The 12,797-nt window shown below is 35.6% G+C and overlaps 1 protein-coding gene across 7 annotated transcripts in view; it reads left to right on the forward strand.

Annotated features, from left to right (window-relative positions):
- The window catches only part of FBXW7 (F-box and WD repeat domain containing 7), a 296,926-nt gene that overhangs the window by 251,147 nt on the left and 32,982 nt on the right, over positions 1–12,797 (forward strand). For all 7 annotated transcript variants that reach the window (XM_054029535.1, XM_054029538.1, XM_054029537.1 and 4 more), the window contains 2 exons: positions 556–638; positions 4,102–4,243. In XM_054029535.1, the coding sequence (XP_053885510.1) occupies positions 556–638; positions 4,102–4,243 (225 nt within the window). The remainder of the gene's footprint in view (positions 1–555; positions 639–4,101; positions 4,244–12,797) is intronic.

The raw sequence follows: 12,797 nt of genomic DNA on the forward strand, positions 1-12,797 counted from the left end.
TAATCAATGTCATTTCATAAATGTTTGAAATGTTAAATTAAAAATGTTAAGATGAGTCATTTTTAAGTATTTGACATTTTTTTGTCTTAATGCCTAAAATATACATTTGGTCTACAGTGCACAGAGACTATCCAAAATGTAACCCACTTCTCATTTTCAGACTTTACAGTTATAATAGCTATGAAACTGAAATAATAGGGATGGAATTCTTTCCAGAAACTTCACAAAGATCAGTTTTTTAAATAAACCTTTAGATAGTTATATCCAAATAAAAAGTAAGATAGTAGTTTTAAGTATATGTAGTCCCCAAAGTAAAAATGTTATAACACTTTAGTCATAAAATAGATACTTATTCATTAAAACTATTTCACATTTTGTTACTTCTAGTTGTAAACTAGAACATTATTTTAAATTATTTTATTAATGGAGGTTTCTTACGAAAATTCAGAATTAAAGTAAAAGGAAAAATGTGTTCATTTTAGATATTACAGACATGATTTATGCTGGTCATACAACTAAATCTTTGGGGTTTTTTTTCCCCTCCCCACCTTGCAGATGAAGAGAAAGTTGGACCATGGCTCCGAGGTCCGTTCTTTCTCTCTGGGAAAGAAACCCTGCAAAGTCTCAGAATACACGAGGTAATTAAATGTAATAACATGACCTGGTCATGATTTTTATGTGTACATCCTGTCTTTCCAGCTGCTCAACCTGAATCATAGCTCATCTTAAATGTTAACACTAGAGAAGAGAACTGGTGGTATTATCCCTATTAGCATGTAGAGTTCAGGTGGTTACAATTATGGAAACTGAAGTTGAGTTTCAATAGAGTAGCCAAAGTTGTATTTCTTCTCTTGAGGTTTGCTTTCAATTTCTAATATATTGCCCATCTCCGAAGAGCTTTCTACAGGGCAGAAGCATCCCTCAAAATAAAGTGTGAAATCAATACAGTTTTAAAAGGGACTTAATGGTAAGAACTTCTAAAAAGAAAGGCTTTTACAAAATATGATCAAATGTATCAATTTACTAAGGCAAGTGAAATACTTGAGTGGAAATTTATGTAGACAGAATTGAACATATGATTCTAAGCAAATTACAAAAAAATGCTTGCTACCTACAATATGGTATTACTGAGTCCCCGTTCTTCTCCCTTACTCATGTTGATTAGTATGTTAATGCACAAGTAGTTCCATTTATTTCAGTGAGATTCCTTGCAGAGTAAGATAATAATCAACATGAGTAAGGGAGCAGAATAGGGCAATTTCTGAATCAGCAAGTATATTTTATTTGCTAAAGATAAGATTTTAAATGTTCTATATGCATACATTACAGTATGCTCAGTGTTTCCTGTAGTTGCCATAACAACTAGATATAATTGTTCTCTGATGTCCTGCTACATTCCATCATTTTGGAATTTGTATCATTGTAAAACTTTTCCTGCTACTTTCCACTTAAAATTGGCTTAGGAAGTCAGTTCTTGAATACGTCACTGTGGATGTATCTTAAAAGTGTAAATTACATTTTATACATCTCTCCTTTTAAGAGGGTTATTGCACAAATGAAAAGTTCAGAAAATGTGGGAAATGTTCTGTGTTTGGTCTTTGATTTTGTAAATGACAACATTAAAGAACAACAGACCTTATCTTATTAGTGAGCAAATATAACCATTCTGACTTCCAGATCTCTCTAGTTGGTGTATTATTTTTTTCAATTCTTCTCAGTTTTCTGAACTCATGCTGCCAAAAACCTGCCTCTTTCTGTAACAGTTCCTCACATAACACAGTCCTTGGTGTTCACAAAAAAGACAATTCAGTAAAGTATACTGTTTGTCAAAATATATGTACTTGTTTTCAGAGGAATTGTTGTTACTTGTCCAGCTTCCTAGAACATGCGACTATGTTTTAATAGAATGAAAACAAACATTCAGAAAGTTCTAAACACAAAAAGAATAAAGTATGAACAAAGATCATGTTTAATGTGATTGCAAAGGAAAAAGATTTTGCTTTTAGTTTCTGTTGTGGATTATTGCAGTTCTGACTAAAAAGTCCAATGTAGCAGTGAAAGACATTTAAATAAAGGTATAACATCCCCTATATTAAAATAAACAGCCACCAAACATTTTATTTACTTAAAATATGTATTTTAATGCCTCTAACCTAAAGACAGCATTTATATTTCATGTGGTTTATAACAAGTTTCTAATTTTCTAACCCATTTTATCACCAACATTCAAAAGCTAGCTTCTATAGATACTTACCTTCTAGAAAAGCTGACAATATTCAGTCATATGATGATAGTTGAGAAGATGTGAAAATAGTGTCTCTCAGAAACACACATAGCCTTTGCTTGTTCACCCACACCAAGGGTAGAATTCAGCTCCTGTGCACAGGACCAGTACAAGTCGTATGCACCAGTTAAATCCCACATAAGCTTCATTCACAGAGTCTTATTTTGGAACTGAAGTGTTGGATTGGCTTTTTGCTCGCCCTCTGCTCAGGGGTGAACAGAATTAGAAAAGTCATTCATTTTAAAAGTATTATGGATTAACTTAAAAGCATGACTTTTAAGTCTTCTTTCCACTGGAATTCAGAAGGTTGAGTTTATATACAGGAAAAAACCCTTTTCATAAATAATATAGGACAGTCTTATGACTTGATCTTTTGAGTCATTTGATCATATTATATTTAATATTGTTTAGGTAAAATGATTTAATTCTTGCATCTCAATGTTTCTGTATGTTCTCCTTGTTGTTAGAAGGAAAGACTCACAGGTCTGATGAACCTGGGGTTTGTTTACACCCGTAAAAAAACCCATTGGGTTATTTGCATTAGCTGAATGTCCTTAAAAGATGACAGTGTTCTGTGAAACAAAGTGCTCCGTATTAGCTTTTGTTTACATTAGAACTTACTGAAATATCAAGTAAAGAAATAAACCTGTTCTTATCCGTCTTTAAACTTCATCAGTTCATGCAAGTTTTTGGTACATGCTGGAGAAAAAATAAAACAATAAAATAAAACAAAATTAGAGTTAAAATAAATGTTAGTTATAAATCTATATTGCATCAGTTTACAGCAATGCTCTGTCCAGTGAAATCGTGAAGAGCAAATTAGCTAAAGGACTAGATTTACTGCAAAATATTAAATATATTAAAGCAAAATATTTAGGAATCTCCAGTGTATTTGAATTCTACATCTTTTGCAATAGTTAGTACAGATAACTATGGTTTAAATAGGTGATCCAAGATACGTAAGTAGGGACTATATCAGTCAGATACATCATGTAAAATGCTTCATTTACAAGATAAGGTGAGAGAAAATTGAAGGCTGGACAACATTACTGTGGTAGACTTCTCTAGGAGTTTAGACCAGTCACATGGGATGGAGTTGAGGAAAGAAGAAAAAAAGACACACAAGGCAGAAACATATATTCCTGTGTCCGATCTTTTAAATATGTGAGTGAGAAAAGTGTGTGTAGATGGGGCAAAACTACTGCCTCCCAGCTCCCCCTGCCCCCAAAATTGTGAGGTTGGTGTTAATCCATCAATATGCAAACTTTTAAAATACAGTAAAATATATTGAAGTTAAACTATTCTGTTATCATTATAAAATATTAATAGTCTCTTGCTAACAAAATATATCAAGGACTTAGATAATGGATTATTTCGTTTGGCAATGAGGCAGCAACATGTTTTACCATTACAGTTGAGACCTGTGAACTCCTGCTTTCCACATCACCGGACACCAGGCACACAGGAAACTTGGTCTTCCTGGAGTGAAAGGATATATTCTTACTGCATCTCTTACATAAGCACTCCCTTCTGGCCAGTTGATGGAGTGGTATTCATTTGGCCTTCAGTGGATGCTACCCATTTTTTTCATGAACACTAGAATGATATAAACAGCTGTACTGATGAGAGTGAGGAAACTGACTCCTTGAATGACAAAGTTCAAACTGCTGTTGCCTGGGTAATTTCACATAAAAATCAAAACATTATTTTTTATTAATTCTGATTTGTAACTGCTGTACTAAAGCATTTTAAGTATATAAACATTTTATTTTTCATAATGCAATAATTTCTGTGACTTTCACTTATTTGTATCATAGCACTACTGGGCTTGTGCCATGTTCAGCAACACCTACTACTTTTGGGGACCTGAGAGCAGCCAATGGCCAAGGACAACAGCGGCGCCGGATTACATCTGTCCAGCCACCTACAGGACTTCAAGAATGGCTGAAAATGTTTCAGGTAACCAGCAACTAGAGCGTGAGACTAAATAACCATCTGGAATGGTTCACCTTCATGATTTAAGAAAAAACAGCCAGCTTAATGTACCCCCAAAGTCTCTGTCATTGATTCCATGTAGTCCTGACAAAATAAATGAGCACCAACTTTAAAGGAAATAAGTTTTCCATTCCAGCTAGTTACTGTACAAATTCACAAAATGTTTGCTTTCTTGGGTTTGCTACCAAAATAAACTCTACTGTTAAGTACTTTGATATTTTCTGCAAAATCTATCCAGCAGGTTACCACTGCTGCCATTGTGGCCTCAATTTAACAAAAGACATGGTCATTTTGAGGCTTGTAAGCATTAGTGCATGGTTAGTCTCTGTGTGAATATGATGCTAAATTTATCAGAAATCTGATAATTTAAATGGAATAGAGGGAACTCTAGTTTATAATACTTTAAAAACTTAGTTATTTGACAAAATATATTTCTGATGAAAAGGAAACTCAATGTTCATTCTTACCATTCTGTGTTTTAATCACATTCTTGGGTTGTGCATATTTGTACAGTTGAAAAGAAGAGCAAAGAGAACTTTTTTCTCCCTTCAAATGGTCTGGTCAACAATGTCTACAAGAAAAACAACACTGACAAAGAGTCTGTAAATAAAATGGTATGCACGAATAGTAATTAATGTAGGGGTGGCCAACCTGAGCCTGAGAAGGAGCCAGAATTTACCAATGTACGTTGCCAAAGACCCACAGTAACATGTCAGCAGCCCTCAATCAGCTTCCCCCTCCCCCCACTCCCAGTGCCTCCCACCCACGGCAGCTGTTTTGTGACGTGCAGGAGGTGGGGAGAGGGAAGAACAAGGGCACGGCAGGCTCAGAGGAGGGGGTGGGAAGGGATGGAGTGGGGGCAAGGGCCTGTGGCGGAGCCAGGGGTTGAGCAGTGAGCACCCCCAGCACATTGGAAAGTTGGCGCCTGTAGCTGCAGCTCCGGAGCTGGTGCCTATACAAGGAGCTGCATATTAACTTTTGAAGAGCCACATGTGGCTCCGGAGCCACAGGTTGGCCACCCCTGAATTAATGCAATGGAAGTAGAATATCTATAGATGTCTATTGCTGTGTGTTTAAAAATATGAAAAAACTACCCACTGATTAACAATAAAGCAATATGTTTTTGTTTCTGAACATTACTTCTGTAACAGTTTAAAAAGAAGAGATGGACCAATGAAAATATAAAAATTGCTTCCGTTATTATCAGCAATAACTTTTACAGCTTCAATGTAAACTTACTGACACACTGTTTTAGGCAAAAATCATTTTTTATAACTTTATGCTCAGTGTGCATCATTTGATGATAATTTCATTATGTAACTAATCTCAGATGCAAATTCTTGCCCTTAAAAAAAAAAAGTAAAAGCCTCTTCCTTCATAAATTATAAATATGTAATCTATTCATACAAAACTCATACTTTGAAGTGAAGTGGAGAAGACTAAATGATTTGCAGCAATAAGTATTCAAATTCAGTTGTTAAAGGTATGCTTTTGTGATGTTTTTTCCTAGAAAGATGTTTTTTATCCACAAGAATAAGATTTTAATGGTACATGTGCTTCTTTCTAGACACCACAGATACGTCAACACAGCTCCTGAATATTAATCATCTGAAAGCCTTTCTGTTATCAAAAGTTAGTTTGTTTCACAACAGAGGTATTTTATTGGTAATTTTAAGTACTTGGTTTACTTTTTCACATAGTCTATAACTACATACAAAAAACAACAGGGTGGATTTGATTTAAATCATGATTTAAATCACTAGTCAGGAAGACTCAATTTAATCATGGATTTCTACATAAAAGTGCATTCTTGTTGGTTGTTATAACCTAAATACATATTCTTCACAACTCAGAGATAGATGTAGGTTTCATTTTTAGAAGGTACGCACTATACATTTTTTAAGTGATTTATACTGAAAACTTTTCAGATTGGTTTTACAGCTATATCAGAAAATGAATGATTGGTTGTTTCATTTACCAAAGGTAATTGAAGCAGATATTAATGAAGTCATTGGGAGGTGAACTATCTCCAATTCAACAGGTTAATCATTAATATTTGAAGGATTTTCTTGCCATGCTGTATTAGGAGGAGAACATCACCAGACAGACATTTAAATTGAGTTATTTAAGTAAAATAACAACATTATGTATTCTGGATTTTTTCTTCAACAGCAAACATAATATTTTGACAAAACAAGCATATGAATTTTTGAATTTAGTTAAACATTCAAGTTTTTAAAAATCAAGTTTGCTTTTGTTAAAATTGTTTTTAACTAAAATAGTTAAAGGAAATATTAAAAAAAATATATTAAATTGACTATGTCAGCCAGGTCAACATGAGAAACTTAAAATATTGGCTTCTGCAGTTAACTCAGTCGTCTTCACCTTCATCTTCCTGATTGTTCATAATCTGGAAAAGAAAAACAAGTTTTCCTGCTTTTTCAGGTCCCAAACGATTTCTCAATTTGGAATGAAGTAGTCCAAAGGAAGAAAATATTCTTTCTACATCGGCAGAAGAAGCTACTGCTGTTAAAAGTGAGATTATCACTTCAACAGTCTCTGAATCCAAGTGCTTAAGTGACTTCCACCAGTTCACTGGTGTGACTTTCTTTAAAACATCATCAGCAAACATATATTTCTTGAATGGTTCACCCTTAGCTCTGAAGTTTATTATAGCTGCATTATTGAGGGATGATTGCTGGATGTCCATATCATAGCCAACTTCTCTTCTTCAGCAGTTAAGGTTTGACCCTGGTACCGAGTATTGAGAATATTGGCAAGAAAATGAGGTGGAGATAGTGCTTGTCCCATTCGTTTTTGTTAATGCTTGTAATTTAACTCTGTCATTGCATATGTCTCTTTTTAAGATCTCACTCAGTTCCTTTCAAATTTCAACAGTGTCAGCAATAAAACAGCTATTTCCCTGCATTTTGTTCAAGGGTACAGAAATAGGCTTCAGGATACTCAGTATGTGTTCAACATTTCTCTTAAGCCCAATGTTGAGAACTTTGGCCGTGACAGTGTCATCTATTTTTTCATGATTTTGTTCACAATTCATCATCAGATTAGGCTAGTTCTTAATATAGTGCTCAAAACAATCCACTACTGAGTTCCACTGCACGTCTTGTGAGAGAGTTAGCTTGGTTCCTCCTACTTTTTTCAGAGCAGCTGCTGCAAAGTGGTTGCTACGGAAGTATTTTGCAATTTCAACAACACTAGCCTTTATTTCTGGAACACTGAAGTCTTTGGCTAGGAGGTGCATCAAGAGAGCACTGCAACTGTATGTTATTAGCTTGGGACTCTCTTCTAAATAATTTCTTCTCATCTTGGATACATTTGCAGCATTGTCTGCGACTAAGCTGCATACTAGACATTTTAATTATTTTTCATTTTATTATAGCTTTTACTGCTACTTCTTTAAGCATTCTGCTGTGTGTGCATTTCCTGATGTATCAATTGTTTCTGTAAGGAAGACATTCCCTTCTTCTGTCACACAAGCACATACAACAGGATCATTGTGGACATTGCTCCACCTATCAAGACTCAGGTTAACAGTTTTACCCTCTAAACCTTTTGCACACTGCTCATTTTCTCTTTCATACACTTTACCCAGCAATTTGCCTGCGACATCTGCTCTGTTGGGTGGACTGTGTCCTGGTCTTAATGACAGAACCATGTTAATGAAGTGTGGGTTCTCAATCATACAGAAAGGAGAGTTTTGCATAAATAAACCGGGCAATTTTTTCATCAATTACCTCTTTTTGTAATCTGCTGGTTCTTCTCACAAACTTACCCATGGTTGTTTCTGGATGATGGAGATTTTTTTTTCCTTTTTGCTACAGGTGATATACTGTGGCTATGTGACGTACATGATGTGAATGAAACACTATCATTGGCAGATAACTCTGAAACTATAGAAAATGATGGTAATCTTGAAGGTGGATAGTCTTCAGAATCGTGTGCGTTGAGGATGGATTCTCCTAAACAAAATAAGTCAATGCAGTTATTTAATTATTACTACAATACTGCTCATTTAGTATTACTCATTGCATTCCCTGACACTCAGTACTACTTTAAAGGTGAAATTGTAAAAGGAAGATCTGCCTATTTCAGCTATTTATTTTTTATCACTACTGCATCTAAAATGATAGTACTATAGAGTAACAACTATATTTTTTGCTCAAACATGAGAACTCAAGAATAGTCCAGAAGGAAGACAGGCAGCCCTTAAGAAAGAAGTATGAAATAAAAAAGTTTACTAACCTGAAGATCCTGCAGGTTCAGACATGTTCCTTTCATCATCTTCAACACAACTTCCTCCTGAGAAGGAACACTTCTCATGATGATGTTTCATTCAGGTAACCAGGCCTTGCATTTCTTTGTTGCACTGTTTGCATTTTGCATTCATGCCTGTCTTACCCACAGGTAAAGGAACTTCATTAAAATATTCCCAAATATTTTACGGCCTTCTGTAATGATAGGTTTTCCCTTTTAGTGAGAGAATGGTATGGTAGATCTCAAATCAATGAAGGCTACACTCAGAAGGACCTCAAGACTTCTGGAATATGCTGCTCAAACAGTTTCACTTTGTTTCTACTGCCTGTCCCTCCCTTCTCACATTTATCTCCAGACTTCTTCTCCTTGTCCAGATCTATTCCGCCTCCAACAATCTTCTATTCATTGAACTTTTTGAAACTTTGCACTTTTAGAGAGAAGTAAGGGATTGACTCTGTGTACACAAATTTGCAGAGGGACAATAGGGTTGAGGTCTGTTATTTCTCACCTCTATATATTTATTTAAAAACAATTTTGCTGTTAACAAGCATGTTATCTCTGGAAACACAAATTCACAGTTTGAGAATGCAAAACTAAGCATTTCTGATGGTATCTTCTAGACTGAGCACTGAGTCGCATTGGGTAGATAGAAAGATTAACCTAAATAATCTATACAGAAGCCTTTGGCTCCCCATAAGATTGGGTCCCTAATCCATGAACTATTAGAATTCATGTACAAAACTTTTCTTAAACATTACATGAATATATTGTCTCATACTATAGAATTAGAATTTATAATCCCTGAAAAACAAGAGTATGTGAAGTGGGAGGCTGAATATTTTCTGAGTGCATAGGAAGAGATGGGAAAGGAAGAGGCTGTTAGTCAATGGGAATTTTGCTGGTCAGGACTGCAAAATGAGGTCCCTTTTTGGTTGAAGATTGTTATGAATGACACTTGTTAGATACATATATTAGCCTACAGAAAAACTGTTTCAGTAACCAATAAATCTGCTCTTAATAAAAATGTAACTAGACATTTAAACTAATGTTTTAGGTCATGATTTCAAAAAGAGCCTAAAGTTAGGTTTCTAAATCATGATTTAGGCTCCTAAATAAGTGACCTGATTTTCAGAAGTACTGATCATGCAGAAGTTCCCACTGATTACTTCAGTTGGAGCAATAGGTGTTCAGCACTTTTGAAAATCAAGCCAATTATTTTGGAGCCTAACTTTTGAAACTCTTGGCCTTCAGGTTTAAAGTCACATCTCCTTGACTCCTCTAAGGGCACTTACCTTTATTTCTCTGTAGGAAAATAAAAACTTGCACAAAGTATAGTTAAAAATTACTTAAGATGGTGCAGTTTCTGAGCATGCACTGATAGTGTCACTCTTACAATCTTATATTATGGAAAAAACTCTAAGAAAACTTCGCAGTTTTGTCAAAAGCTTGTAAGCTTTGCCTGGAAGTCAAAATGAGATTACTCTTTGAAAGAAAATTTTACAAAGGATTGGAAATACACAGTTCTTGGTGCCCATGCAACCTTAATGCCTGTCCATCTCCTGCCAATCTGCCATCCAATATTCCTGTCTACCAAGTGTGTAAGATGGAGACATTTTGATGAAGGACTTCTGATTGTAAGGACTTCAAGTAGTTCATAGCGTGGAGCTGGGAATATCTTAAATCCACTTTATTTATGTTGCTGCTTGTAGAATCAAGAAACTCTGGAATATACGACTTTGGTTTTGAATGTATATTTCTGCTACGTAAGTGTGATTTGATTTGTCATCCACCTGGTGCACAGGTGTATCAACTACATAAATTTTAGTTCAGCCATTAAGAGTTTTATAGCCTCAGATATTAATGATCAGTTTCAGTACAACATAATTCTGTATAATTAGGGGGATTTGTCTCAAACACTTGTCTTGAATCAGTCATTTCTGATGAACAGAGATTTTCTTTTCCATCTACTCTGAATGGTTCAAAATAAGACACAAATGGTTTCCTGTAATTAGTGTACATTTTGCTTTAAATGCTATAGTGGCATACAATCTCTATGAACTTGATTGAAATAGTTCGATAAGATCACTTTACAATTTCTAGAGTCACTGCTTCATTTGAGATGTGCATTGTTTGACGATTTGTCTCCTGGTCTTACAACTTCGTATCCTGGTCTCATACATCTGTTCTGAGGATAGTGGGGGTGGCACTGAAGAAGAGTTATAGTTATTTGAGTTCTATTAACTGTATATTCCCATTCATTTGAATTTTCAAGCTAATGTCTGAATCTTTTAAGAACACTAAAATGTTCTATGAAGTCTTTTCATTTACTATTTGACCTGAGCTCAGTGCTTTGAACATGACAACTAAAAGAAAGTCTCTGCCCCAAGAAGCCTATAATTTAAAGGACACAATCAGATAAGACATAATGCAGTTGGGGAGACAGAGAGTAGAGCTGATGGGGAAAAGGTTCCATCGAAAATTTCCAATCAGTAAATACTGATTTCTGCAAAATGTTTTGCTTTTGATTAATGTGTCAATTCCAACAAGAATTTGTTTTGAAAGAAAAGTTGAAAAGAAACATTTCAATAAGGTTGAAACATCCAGTTCATTCAACATTCACCCTTTTTGAAACGGAATCTTTAGATATTCCATTTTATATCATATATAATTTTGGCAACCTAAAAAATGTTTTAATTCTGTCTTGCAAATTTTGAAAGTGAAATTCCTCATGAAACCAAAAATCCAGTTCCTGCCAAGTTCATCTGGAGGCAGAATTACATCAAATATTAATCCCTTCTTTACTCTCTCCCTAAACTTTTCCCACTTATATACTATTGTGGTAAGAGGGCATTTATCTAACATGGGCAAAGTTTGTGAAACCTCCTCATTTAAATGAAGAGAGGTGGGAATCTGGCACACTGGGATTGGAAAGTCTTTTTCTATGCATAATAATGTCAATCAGCAGAGGTAATCTCTTTGAGGAGCCGGTAAGCACCATCACTTTGCCTGTAACTGAGTGTTTGCTCTCAGCAGCTATGATAGTGTCCAGCTTCTGCCACTTCTGGCAAAGAGACTATTTCTTTCAGATCGAGACCTAGCCACAGTAATTCACACATTCGTCACTTCCTCTCTGGTATTCTGCAGTTCTCTTTACCTCCACCTAGACACGATGTTCATGAAGAAACTGTAACAGGTACAACACAGTGGTCCATCTCCTAAGCAGAACAAGCGCTTGACCATATATCATGCCAGTGTTCTACAACCTATACTGTCATCCCACGCACTTTCAGATCCAATTCAAGGTTCTGGTATTTGAGTAGAAAGTCCTCACTTGGACAGGCACATCATATCAAAGACTGCCTTCCTTAAGAACATAAGAATGGCCATACTGGGTCAGACCAAAGGGTCATTTAGCCCAGTATCCTCTTTTCTGACAGTGGCCAATGCCAGGTACTCCAGCGGGAATGAATAGAACAGGTAATCATCAAGTGGTCCGTCCCCTGTCACCTATTCCCAGCTTCTGGCAAACAGAGCCTAGGGACACCATCCCTGCCCATCCTGGCTAATAGCCATTGATGGACTTATCCTCCATGAATTTATCTAGTTCTTTTTTGAACCTTGGTATAGTCTTGTCCTTCACAACATCCTCTGGCAAGGAGTTCCACAGGTTGACTGTGTGTTGTGTAAAGAAATACTTCCTTTTGTTTGTTTTAAACCTGCTGCCTATTAATTTCATTTGGTGATCCCTAGTTCTTGTGTTATGAGACAGAGTAAATAACACTTCCTTATTTATCTTCTCCACACCAGTCATGATTTTATGGACCTCTGTCATCTCCCCCTAGTCGTCTCTTTTCCAACTGAAAAATCCCAGTCTTATTAATCTCTCCTCATATGGAAGGCGTTCCGTGCCCCTAATAATTTTTGTTGCCCTTTTCTGAACCTTTTCTAATTCCAATATATCTTTTTTTTTGAGATGTGGCGACCACATCTGCAAACAGTATTCAAGATGTGGGCGTAGCATGGATTTATATAAAGGCAGTATGATAGTTCCTGTCTTATCTATCCCTTTGTTAATGATTCCCAACATTCTGTTTGCTTTTTTGACTGCTGCTGCACATTGAGTGGATGTTTTCAGAGAACTATCCACAATGACTCCAAGATCTCTTTCTTGAGTGGTAATAGCTAATTTAGACCCCATCATTTTATATTTATAGTTGGGATTATGTTTTCCAATGTGCACTAC

This window comes from Malaclemys terrapin, chromosome 5 (genome assembly GCF_027887155.1).
Source record: "Malaclemys terrapin pileata isolate rMalTer1 chromosome 5, rMalTer1.hap1, whole genome shotgun sequence".
NCBI lineage: Eukaryota > Metazoa > Chordata > Testudines > Emydidae > Malaclemys > Malaclemys terrapin.